Here is a 13280-nt window from a genome sequence, read left to right as displayed (position 1 = left end):
GACCTGTATGAGGCAGTGGAATGTGCGGCTGCATTAAGGGTTGTGTTATTTTGACAGCACATATCATGAACCCCAAGGCGGCGTGCAGCCAACGGGGAGCTACTTTATCTTACACATCCATTGACGAATCTCAGGGTTGCAGTCTTCCTTAAACTCTCGAGGAAAACGTTTTATCGAGGAGGCATCAAATTGTAGAGTCTGGGGTTTGAAAGAGGTCTGGCTGAGCAGGGAAAGCGCTGACTGACATTACAGGTTGCGGATAATGAGTTCCGCGGGGAGGGAGAGATAATCGTCCGGCGGTGGCTGGAGGCTGGATGAACGACAGAGGAACATCCTCCCGTACCTCTCCGGGGTTGGTGTCCCTGGAAACCAGTAGCGGGGACACTACGCCGAGGCCACTCCACGATAACGAAATGCCCCTTTAATGCCCGTTAACGATCGCTGGGTCACAGTGTGATTCCTTGGGAAGAAAAAAAACCCTCCTTTTTTCTTTCTCTGACTGTCTTATTGGATTTTATTTCTACAAGGCATCTGTGTGTCTCACCCCAGGTAGAGAGTGTTTACTCGCCACCGCTTCACCAACACTTAGCGAGGGAGGAGGACAGACAAATCCGAGAGCCTCGCCTCCCTAACAAGGCACTATTAAAATGACATGCCACTGTGAGGGCTCTGCCCTAGGTGAGGCACTGCGTAGAAATCATGCACTGCTACATGTTGACATGCCCTTGCATTGGACAGGGATAGGACAAGACAAGCGGTGTGCTTTCGCTATCAATAAGAAAATAATGACATCTCTTGATTATTCTCTCAGAGGGAAAAAAAAATACATATTTCTATGTATTTTTCGCCTAAACGCAGTGGGTGGAGGCATGGTTATTTATTTTCTTCCTGACTGCGACAAATTCAGTTTCGGGGGGGATGTGGGCTCAGATGTGTGGGGGGGGGGGGGGGGGGGGGACCTCGCCCTGGGAGATGTGGATTAACTTTCAGGTTGGCCGAGCAGAAACCATAATGACTCTCTCTGTCTGCCCTTGAAATTATCTTCTCATCACTTACTCAAATTGATAGATGCCGACACTCTTTCTTTTCGGCTCACCTGCTCCATTTGCAGATTTGACTAATTTAACACCTCATATGTGAGGTTGAACCAGGCAGTCCGTCACATCCCCACATTCACTTTGAGCCTTTTAGTCGGAGGAGTAGACGGCTATTCCCGCTGTCACCCCCCCCCCCCCCCTCACAGCAACTTCCTGTGAGCAAACCACAAATTCCCCACAGAAGATGTCAAAGCAGATTAGCGTCTCTCAAATCTACTCCCCAGATTAAATGATTGTAACAATCAAACTGGCTTTGAGGCTTTGCATAATTTACTTTTTCTCCCTCTTTGAAAAATTCTGTCTTTGACTTTTTTTTTCCCCTCCCCTGTTGTGCTGCAGCCTTGAAGTATTATTACCCTGTAAATCGATAAAGATGATGTATGAGGCCTCAACTGCTCGCGGTATAAACCCTTCTGTATGCTGTGATATATGAGGATGTATCATATTGAATGGAGTACCTATTTACTGACTTCTTTTATAGTAATAGCAGACACACACACAACAAAGCCAGCTCCTCAGGAATACGCCCTAATGTGCGACTGTATTTGAGAACATTGGATTTCATGAGATGCAGTCGGCAGAAGTCGGGACACTTTGATTGAACACTTCAATTTGACTGTCAATGCTTCATCGCGTCAGTGGCAGTCACAACATTAATAAAGCATATATTATGACTGACGCATGTTAGATTACACACCACCCAAATGGCGTTTGATGGCCAATCAGACGTTATCGGAGCCAAGCGATGATGAATGGCGCGGAGCAGCTCGAGCTTTGAACGCAGCCTAAAGGTCGTAAATATTCCCCGCATCTCCCGATCAAATCTGCATCTTACTCAGCTGTTTGTGCTCGCGTTATATTGCCATAACGTCTTTCTGCCGACGCCAGGTGGGTTAGGCGATCTACATCTCTCCCCGCCATCGTTCTTTGTCTTTTGACGGGTCTGTGCATCATTTGTGTATTCATCACTCTTACCTGCTGTTCGCCACAGTGAGATAGATGCTTAGGGACGGATCATTAAACCGAGCTTCGGTCTGGTGGAGAGAGGCAGGAAAATAAGATCAGCGCTTTACGAGGATGTAAATGGCGTATCATTGTTCTCGTGGCTTTAACGGAGATGTGAGGTCCAGCTGTTGCACAAATAGTGACCATTGCAAGTCATTTTAAATCGCTTGGAATCGTCTTGAATTGAAAGATCCACTGTCAATTTTTGGGGAGAGAAAAGCAAGCAAGTGGAGGCTTTGAGTATTCTGTTAATCAGCTGTTCGCCGCTCAAGAACGAGTGTCCATTTCAAACGTTAAATAGTGTATAATATTATCTTATAATAAAAAATGACACAAAGGATCTTGTTGTAATTATACTGCAGTGCAAATAAAACTGGTCAGACTTTTGGGCCCAATAAAGTTCTCTTTACCGAACTGCAAGGTACTGTAGTTACTCCATTGTCATTCTACCCATGAGTTGCAGCTGCCAATCAATATCTTATTATCAAGCCTCATCAACCTCACTCTCAATACAGCTATCCTGATGCCAGCCCTGATTAATGCCAAGGTGCCGATACTGGCTCAAGAGTTTTACAGAAACGGCCAAGTTTCCTCTCCGTCTCCCCCGACACTGATTAACTCCAAATCATTACTGTTTTTGATTGGATTCCCTTCGTTTCTCAAATGAGACACTTATCTTCCAGAGGCAGGTATGAAAGTCAATACAGTTTGCAGTTGTCATACACACTGGCACCAGAGAAATTTTCCTGCTGACAAAACGTCGAGTGTCGAAAATTTTACAAAGGGGTTTGTGCGTCAGCGGAGGTTCGGTGGCTAATCCCGTGTTCCACCGCGGTCGCCACTGGCAGGGCTCAAGCTGCTCAAGTGAAGGGCAGAGCCATGTTGTGAACCAGCAAGTGTCCCGATAGCCTTCTAATAGCTCTAGTAGTACCGTCCCTTCCCTCCGCCTCCGCTTTGATGTGGGCCGCCCTTCTCAGGCCACCGGCGATGGGGGAATAGCCTTTCATATGGGAGCTGCTGCATGCCCACGGTCCCGCTCAGTCTAATCCGCCAATATGTTTCACTATGACAAATCCCTGAATGTATTGATGTTGATCCAGAGGAAAAAGGGAAGAAAAAAAGTTGAGGGCAGAAGTTTGTCTCCCCTCGAGTTATTTCATGTTTTTTTTCGGATCGGAGTTTTTTTGCTCGGGTCGGAGCAAAAAAATTGGAAGCGGAAAAGAGGAAGGTGAATTTTCCTCAGGAAGTTAATGAAAGTCCTTGAAGTGAGGCGAGGGAAGCTGTCACCTGCCCTGGTGATAGATAGCAGGCTCACTATTATTAGCATGCCCAGCCTCAGCTTAGAGTTTTATGCCTTACTAGAGCCATTTGTTGATTAATTAATCAGGTAATGTATGCTATCTGTGCTACAGAGGCACCCACATATCGCTCCCTTGGCTTCTCCTGGGCTCTCTGCAACCGCAGACCAGAATCTCCCACCGGGAGTAAAAATTACAAAATTACAAAGCAGCCATTACCAAAGAGAAACCATTTGCACAAAGGCTGCTTTTAATGTACGGTAGAATAATAAACATCCGTGAGGGAAACAGTCTCCCATCCCATGAATATATTCACTTCCACTGGTCCAAAGTCAACCTTGTCTGATCTAATTTTTTCAGCTTCCGGAGAAAGTTTTAAAAACTGTCAAATAAAGCTCAGATATGAGGAAGGTAAAAATAAACTGGGATTGAAGCACAGCGTAATGCTTTCTCCTGTTCCTCTGTCTGAAATTGAACAGGACAGCTCAGAAAAGCCCAGGTGGAACATCATAATCAATGTCTGCGTGCACAATGCTACAACATCGAGTTACGCTATGTAATATAAACAGTCAATAAAAACCCAGTCCTTTGCTGTGATTATATTTATTGAATTTCTTCTCACGTCTCACATGCCCTCCTGCCTGTATACTTTTGATTATTGCCTTGTCTTTACAATCATCAGATTTGTTCATATAAGTGGCCTAGTTTCCACCAACCTGACAATCATAAAAAAGTACAAGATTTGCAGCACTTACATTTTATTGAGTTTTCACATTTCAAACCAGCAACATGCAGTATGGCATAGGTACCAAAACCATATGAGACAGAAGAAATAATTACTTATGAGTCGTAAAATATATGCAGTTCCAGTCATTCCGTGTTTAAACGGTTAGTTTAGTGGTTTGTTTTCCCCAATTTCTAGCAAAACATGTTCCGCTTCTTAGCAGGCAATAATTTACAGAGATACCTGTCCCTTCCTTTTGTAATATTTGTAATTGTCCAAGACACTTTACAGATAAGTTGTTAAGAATTGCATGTTATCTCCATGTTTATGCCTCCCCGCCGGCGACAGCAGAGGCAGGAGGTGTTTGGCTTTTTTTGGGGTTGTCCTTCCATCTCTACGTGAAAACAATATCACCTCGAGGGAATTTCTTCATGTGTTGCAAAAACATCCTCTTGGATCCAAGGATGAACTGATTAGAATGAGGTGGTGTGAGGTCATTGGGACCTCACGTCTGTCCCATTCTTGGGATTCAATATGTCAGGAATACCTCGAGAGAACTTTCTCAAGAGCGTCCACTTGGACTCGAGGATTAACGATGACGGTTTGGTGGTCAAAGGTTACTATGACCTCACCAAACACGTATAAAGCCATAATTCACAAATTCATATGCTAATAATGGTTCCCAATTTTCAAATGTCTGATCGGCTAAACTGTGATGAACCGGTAGTACAAGGCATGCTTGAAGGCTGAGATGACCCAATGCAAACCCTGGTATTAAGCATTCACAATAACCTTAATTATACCATTCATGTCTATGCAGTGACCAATCCTCACCTCTTTCGTAACATAATCCCTCAACTGTAAATAGCTAAAGCAATAAACATGATGCTCTAATGGTTGCACTCTCCATAGACATATTTAATGAGGCTTTGCATGCCCAAACATATTGAGAACCACACACTGTGGGTTAGCAGTGTATCTGCTGCACATGGCGTACAGATGTGCTTCTATCACCGTGTGTAAAGATGGCCATCATGTGCACTGCCTGGATATCTGTCTGTAATACTTCCCTTTTCTGTACCCTGACGTTTAGCACTTCCGCCACAGCTGGCACCATTGTGGAGCAGCAGGAAATGACATCATAGTTTCACGATGTTGCCTTTCCTGTTTTGTCCCATCAGAGCATTTGTCCATTACCTATAAATTCTCTGCACACGTATAAAGTTGACAGCTGTTCTTCCACCAGCACATTGTTGTGAGTAATAAGGTCTCAGCCGGTGGAGTAAGTTAATAGAGTTGTCCATATATGTATATTGTGTGTGTGTGTTTGTGCAGCCCTGTAAACGTACTGTACTCCCTCTCACAGCATGCCTCCTCTCTTTTTTTTGTATTCATTCCTCATCATTTTCTCACACCCCTCAGTCAGCCAGAGTCTCCGGCACCAAGCTCGGCCGACCTGAGGAATTTACGATCATTGGCTCGGCTTATTCTCACCTTGCTGCAAAGCTGTAACGGATTTACCGCCGCCGCCGTGTCACTCCCGTCATTAAAATGTAAAAGTTTGCTGCCCAGAAAGTTACAAATGACACCGGCGAGCTCGGCCGTTCCTTCCACTTACATTTTCGCCCGGCTGCAGGTAGCTTGTTCCCTCCTCGCTCAAAACTAAATCATGAGCTGTCACTGCTCCCATCACTCTTAAGTAAACCCCACAGTTCAGGGAAGAGACGTGGAGCTCATCTTCTCCTTTAGAAAGAGGGGGTTTTGCCATTTTCTACTTTTCAGAATCACTGAATCCTCTTTGCTGTCCTGGATGCAGACTTGGCAGAGAGGGAATTCACTACGTTATGAGTTATCTTTTGATATGGCTTGATGCATTTTGATTGCATTCATATGAAATAGGACAAGTTATTCTTTCAATAAGGAATGGGTGCCCGGGGAGACTCCTCCTGAGCTGTCTTCCCAGTAAAAACCCGACCTGAAGATTTTGACAGTTTGACACTTTAATTTCCTACGGAGCATTTTACCTGAATTTCCCGGACAAAGAAGAGACGTGCTGCTGTAAAAAAAAAAGAAAATTCCATATTGGGTTGGAAATTATTAAAGTTTGGGGCCTCAATTAAATCCTCCCTGCCCTTCTCTTTTACTCAGGTTCGGAAAGCACCGGAAGGACGAGCGGCCAGAAGACAGGATGGAGAGGAAGGGCTCCAGTAAATCTAAAGCTGAGGACATGCAGGCGTCAGAGGAGGAGACCATGCGGATGAGGCGGGAACAAGAGAGGTGAGTGCTCAGACAGAGCCTGAGCTCGCTAAAAGCCTAAACAATTAAATCCCGACTGAACAAAGAAACGAGGGGAAAAAAAACACTGCTGACCGGAAGATTAGCAAACTACCTAATTAGCAAAATGGCATGAGCAAGGTTTGGAAAGTACTCAGATGTCAATTTGTGAAATGTCCCCTTTCTTTTATATCAGTACATTAAATAGATCATTTATGGATTGTTGTTGCCTGTGCCATTCGGAGGCGCTGACCTCTTAATAGTGCTCGTAGGCCCCGGTGGATTTGGCATGATTGAATGGTGCTCATTATAATAGTGAAATCAATGTCGCCCCTCATTTGTCTTCTCCTGCGGCTCGCTCAGGTTGTTAATCGCTCAAGAATACGTCGTTCCTTTTAATCCGCCCCTCTTGGCACGGCGTCCTCCGGTGCTTGCGGACATCGGGACGTCCAGGAGAGTAAGGCGAGGCACGGGTTTTGCCGCGTGCGCCTCATCCCTCAAAGACAAGCCCCATTTAATTCTCTCCAGCGGGGAAAGACAATGCCTGTGGCAGGCCGAATGAAAAGACAGCTTGCTGCCTCCATTGTTCTCCGGCAGCCAAATGAACTCAGTTATCAAACTGCCGTCGGTAATGACAGCTAATTGAATAGAAACAATAGGGCTTGATACCGCTCCCTCTCACGGCGAAGGGAGAAAAGGACGGATGGCATGTCGAAAATGCATGGTAACACAAACACAAACAAGTGTGAGCACAAAAAAATGGAAGCTCACAAAGGCCCTCTTTCTTGCTGAATGGAACATCTGGAGGCCTCGCTGTAGCGCATTTCTTTTTGGTATTCAACGACGACTTACAGCGACGGTCCTCTCCGCTGAGGGGAGCGAAACCCCTCTGGCTGAGGGCCCAACACATTTCCCTCAGTGCACCCTGGAGACCGGCGGGCCTGGATCTCCATCCCGATCCGTCCCCTTTGAGAGGCTCCCAAAGGACTGCCATGCTAAGCAGCAGAACCAACCCAGACGCACAGTGGGCACGAGATATGTAGAGTACATGCCCTCACAACCCTCCCCTCCCCCCCCACAAACACATACACACTCTTAAAATCCTGCTTCTCCTCTCTCACCGCCGTCACCCAATTTCTTTGTCCACTACTTCGTCTTGCGGCGCGCTCTCATTCGCTGTCTTGTTTGTGTCCGTTCTGCATGTGTGAGCTCCGGCTCCAGCCGCCTGCGCACGAAGGGCAACCTAATTCTTTCCTTTTGTACCTGTTCCCAAATACCATCACTCAGCCAGGCCAGGATTGTCCCTCGGTTAATGGAAAGGGAATCCTGAGGGAAATCGTGGTAGGTAATAATAAACCAACCTGCCACGAGGACGAAGTCGATATTCAAAGCATTAGGGTTCAGCAGGACGTCAGCTTAGAAATCCATTACTTCTTGTATTTTTTGATACCGCTACTGTATCGCACTCCCAAAGCGCTACATTTGATTGTCTTAGTTGTGTGCTTTAAGGCACATGCTCTGATTGATCACAATGCTGCCACGGAGGCAGGACCATTTCAATGTCGCTTATGAAACTATGGATTGGACCACGACAGGTTTCCGGCGCTGGCAATCGTCAGCCGGTCCCTGCGTGTCAGCGCGACCCGGGATGGCCCGCAGCCAAAACCCCCGGCTCGGCTGACATTAGCGATCGTTAATTCAAGCAGACGGTTTTGACAGGGGCTTTTAGTGATTCAAAATAGGAGTCAGCGAAGAGGTGAGACAGATTAATTCGTAAAACCTGCCCTTTCTTACCCTGCAATAAGGCAGCTTCGGTCATATATTTAAAACTCTGACCTTGTTATGATTCATGCAATTTATGGTTTGGCCTGCAGCCCTTGCAGATAGAACCCGTTTATTTTTCAGTAAAAACATTCTCCTCCATTGATATCTTGTCAGCCTCTTATAGATTGAGGACGATGCAGAAGAGAGTACATCAAACCGTTGACTTGCACACAGTGCAGTGCATCCACTTGATGAAGAGTGCTTATCAGCAGCATTTGTTTTGCTAGAATCATGGAGATTTTACTACAGCTCCTGTGATTGACTGTTTCATGTCTCATCGAGGCGACATTAGAACCTGTGGTTAGGCTGATCCAAATCTTTGTTCGGGGCCAGCGGCGGCAGCAGCCATTATTCCGCTCTCTGTATGCCTGTGGGCAGCACCCAAGACAACCCTATCTGATTGGCTCATGCTGAGAGGACTGTGGACACAACAAGCCCTCTGATTGGACCTTAGGTGGGTCTGGAGAGCAGCGGTTTCTGTGGCCACGGCCCTCATTCATGGAGGGCCAGGGGGGGAGAAGAGAGAGAGAAAGAACACTGGGCAGATGGTGTTGGTGCAGCTTCTATCAGTCTCTGACTTATCTCTGCGCATGTCAGCCCCGAAACTATATTTTCCCGGCCAAAGAGGGGAGCACACAAAGACAACCTGACAATGCTCCTTCTTCATTTTCCGCCTGAACTGAACTCCATTCTCGCTGGCAGCTGATTATGATGTCCATTCTCTCTTATCTGCTTGGCTCCGGTTGGCTTCTAATCAGCGGCCAGCACTCCACAGCCACTCTCCCAGACCACTGCAGAGCCCATCACTGCTGTTTTTCTTGTTATATACTGGACAGTGGCCTGCTTCCCCCTGTTTGTTGTTTAACTTCCCGCTGACTCTGGACAAACACAAAGTGACCAGTGATTCTTGAGTCGGTCAATCAGCACATTTCATACAGACAGAGAGCAAACCTGGATTAGCCGTGACAATTTCATCTTCTATTTAACAAAGGAGAAGTTATTTTCTTATACCTTGTTCAGGGTACATTGAGCTTCGTGCCGCCGATAAAAAAATATAAAAGTAAAGCAATTTGCTATAAGGCACATCCCTCGTATTATAGTGATTGTGGTACCAACGTTATCATTCCACTTTGTCAAACCATCTCATTATTTCAGTATCCTATTTGCGTCTCATTTGCATAGCGAGTTCAAAGGAAGCTCCAACTGGCTGATTGGGAAGTGTGATTACATTTGTAATTATATTGATACCTACAGCAAGTTAATGCGATTGTTAACACTGTGAATTAACACCACGGAAACTCGGACAATTACCTCCGTGATTGCATTATGCGGTTGTGGGCCAAGTGTCAACACAAAAGATGGGCTATCGGACGGGGTTTTTTTTAGCGATTCAGCACAGACAGCTGCACGCAGAGTCATTTACTGCACTTTGATTAGATCCAGATACATTCTGCCCTCCATCTGCACTTCAGAACAATAGAACATGTTTTGGTGGGGAGGTATTGAAAAGAAGAAAAAAACAAGAACAATCTGTTCAAGGTGGCTGGAAAGTAAGAGAGCAAATACATTCTGTTTCATCCAACGCGGTAACAATGCATATTGAGGAGGCAGGCTTTCAAGCTTCTAAGTGTGTTGACTTCAAAATGAGTGTCTGAAAGTACAGACAGCCCCCCCACACACACACACACACACACACACACACACACCCCTCTGCCTCCCCTGGGTAGATCACACATTGACAAACATATGGAGAAGGAGTCTGCTGGCTTTGTTAGTCCAAAAAAAACCAGCCCTGTTGGATAAACAGAGAGATTTATTCAGTATAGTGAGGAAGGACTTGAGGTGAGCTGACACACCAGTTCACACCAAGCCTCGTTCCACCCATATAATGTGTTACAGTATTGACTCGATGTGACAGTCTTCGGCTTTCACACTCATGTGAAGAAATGAAGCTCTGGTGACAATTTCATTACAAATTTCGTTTTTTTTAGTCGATGTGAAGGTATTCACACATCAATTTAGCAAGAATGAATAACAAGATAATATTTATCTTGACGACGTGGTCAGTCAGTGTAGTTGGGGATGAACTTTAACTGCCCTGAAAACCTCAGCATTAGACTGTCTAGACCGATTTTTCGCCAGGAGGAAATGCCTTTCCACTGCACTGTTAAGAAGAATAAACAAGTAGACATTGCTTTGTATTTAAAGGTACATGTGAGGTCAATTCTACTTCCAAGAATATAAAGTAAATCACAGACAACACACAGAGAAACAAAATAAACTGATAAATAGTGGATTTATATACTTTTCTATCATCAGTCTAATTAAAATGAAAATGTAAATCCTCAGCTCGACTGTCCTCTTTTTTTTTTTAAATGAAATATCTCCGGGCTGGTTGCATTAAAAGCTCCAGTGTCCTCTCCTCTTGAACGTAGTGTCTGGTAAGAGGAGAAGAGAGGAGAGGGGCTGGTAATTGGGGCTGTACAGTAATAATGTGTTTAGTGTGGGCAGCACTTTCCTCAATGTTAACATGCTGGGCCATTAATTGGCTAATGGAGTATATATGGTACAGGGCGGGGGTGGCCTCTCAGGAGAACGTGGGGGAAGGAGGGGAGTTGGAAGTGGAGCAGCAGTTGCAGGTTTCCCAAGAAGAACTCAGTGAGCAGGTGTGGATGTACGGTCTGGAGCTAATGAGCATGTTACACTGCAGACAAAGGGCTTCCAAAGTCCAGCCCGGTTTCCTACAAAATACATTAATATACGACTAATTTGCTTGATATTCTTCTGAACCTCTGCATAAAAGTCACAGGGAGGAGGTTGGGTTGAATGGTAGGGCATAGGACTTTTTTCAATGTAGATATTGTAGGTAAAACAAGTGGAATATGTTGACAGTGACTATTTCGCAGATGCAGTACTTTCACTATTTGTTTATTACTTTGTTAAGTTGATAAAACCAGAGTAAGATTGTACAGCCACACCAGCAACTCTGTCAGTCTGCATTTAGACTTAACATTGCTTTGAGCTAAATGTTAATCTCACGCTGCTGACATGTTTACATTTAGTGGATATAATATTTACCTTGGTCGACGTCTTAGTTTAGCATGCTAGCATGCTTACATTTAGCTAATTAGCACAAGTAGAAGTACAGCTGAGGCAGATGGCAGTGTCAGTAGTTTTGAAGGTATTTGGTCATAAACAAAGAACAAATTGAAATGTTTACCTGATTATGGCGTTTGATGAAAAGGAAGATCATCCTGAGGGGAACATAAACATGACAAAAATGTAACCGCAATCCACCCAAAAGTTGCCGACCTCATGGTGGCAGTAGATAAACAGTCAATACACCACCAAAGGTATTTGGATTTCTCCTCTGCAAACCATGATTTGAGCAAAAATGTTGTGGCAATCCGTCTTGTAGTTGTTTTCACAGGATAAGTGAAACCTTTTTTTGAAAACACACACCTGGAGATGGCGCTAGATGAAAAGTCATGGGATCACCAGAATCAGTAGGATTCATCCTCTGGGGACCATGAACGCGGGTACCACATTTCATGGACATCCATCCAAGAGTTGGACCAAAGCGGTGGACAAGCATTGCCGCAAAGAATGGCTATCCTGGGTGGCATTCCCAACAAAACTAATTTTATAATTTTATAATTAGATGCACATTGATTTTTAGATGACTAAATCCCTGGTAGTTTCATTCTTGACAAGTCAAAAGGGGGACACCTAGCAGAAATTGGAAATGTAACACTCAAATCTCAGCTTGCCATAATGACACCCACTGCCAACTGGCCAAGGGTGGAAACTTAACACTGTCTGATTGTCCTGCTATTTCCATCTGACAGGCAGAACAAGTTGGAATAGGCCTCTCACTGCAGACTGACAGGTTTGGATTGTGGATATTTTTCCACAAACACAAGAACGTATTGGTCTTTTGTACGAACAAAAGAGCCATGACTTCTCCAAAAGAAAAATGTGACGAATGTGATGAATTGAAAGAAAAGCTTGATTCGAAAGTTGATGAGTGCATGAAAGCAACAAAGTTACGACGCAGGATAGACCAGATGGTCGAGACGCTAATGGCAACAGCATTACCCGCATGTGATCTCATTAAGAATTTTTGCTTGTTAATATCCTTTTATTGAAATGCACCTATTAGCTTTATCCATGTCAGACTCCCGAGGCCTGGAAGAGAAGTCTCCCTCGCTTAGCTTCGTGTCGCCAGTCTAGCCAAGGCCATTATCTCATCCCAAATGTCAATATTGCCGTTTTTATGAATCTGATTAGTCCATAAAACGCCAGAAGGTTTTGAGATCCCAGCGGACTTCCTTGAACCTGTCGTAACATCATTGTCTGGTCCTTCCTGGCAGAGATCTGACATCACTTTAGCCAGACGGCAGGTGAAAGGGCTTCTGGGAATTAGTGTTCGTCTCCCTGGGAGGCTCGTTTTCTATTTCCTGACTGAAGTGAGACGTCACCGGTCAACTCCTCTGTGAGTTGATCAGTTCCGTAATGTACCCTGGTCCGCGCCAATGCAAAAACACACCGAACCACCTCAGAGGCTTTACAGATGACTGCATATCATGCAACATTGCATCAGGCCTCCATCAAAATCTCATTCCGCAGATAAAGCTGAGAAAATGGGATTTTGGACAGCTAAATATAAACAAGGCAGTCTATGGGTGGGATGTGGGAATTGGGTTAATTCGGCATTGAAGAATGGTGATTGTTTGAAATGTGATTACTGTTATTAAAATACACAGACATGGGAGGGAGAGTTAGGCAAGGGGGGGGGGGGTCCAAACATGTCAATCATCTGTTAGTAGCAGCAGTGGGGGGGGCGGGGTCAGAGGTCAGTTATGACCCGAGGTAATGGGGATGTCTTGCACCAGCGGGAAGTAGCGCGCTGGTGTGTGGATGTGTGTGTTACCCTAGAGCAGGGGTACAACATCTGGAAGCAGTGAGCAGTATGGTGGCTGCTGCCAGGGTCACCGCAGTGGGAGGTCAGCGCCCCCCCCCCTGCCTGCCCTCAGCCCTTCTCCTTGCTGCTCCCCA

At 45.2% G+C, this 13280-nt stretch overlaps 1 protein-coding gene across 5 annotated transcripts in view; it reads left to right on the top strand.

Annotated features, from left to right (window-relative positions):
• The window catches only part of LOC306712399 (partitioning defective 3 homolog), a 305150-nt gene that overhangs the window by 217956 nt on the left and 73914 nt on the right, over positions 1-13280 (top strand). For all 5 annotated transcript variants that reach the window (XM_079181659.1, XM_079181658.1, XM_079181656.1 and 2 more), the window contains one exon: positions 6273-6401. In XM_079181659.1, the coding sequence (XP_079037785.1) occupies positions 6273-6401 (129 nt within the window). The remainder of the gene's footprint in view (positions 1-6272; positions 6402-13280) is intronic.

The sequence above is a fragment of the Pholis gunnellus genome, assembly GCF_910591455.1.
Source record: "Pholis gunnellus genome assembly, chromosome: 20".
NCBI lineage: Eukaryota > Metazoa > Chordata > Actinopteri > Perciformes > Pholidae > Pholis > Pholis gunnellus.
Note: the sequence above shows the minus strand (reverse complement) of the source record. Positions and strands in the feature narration are given on the sequence as shown.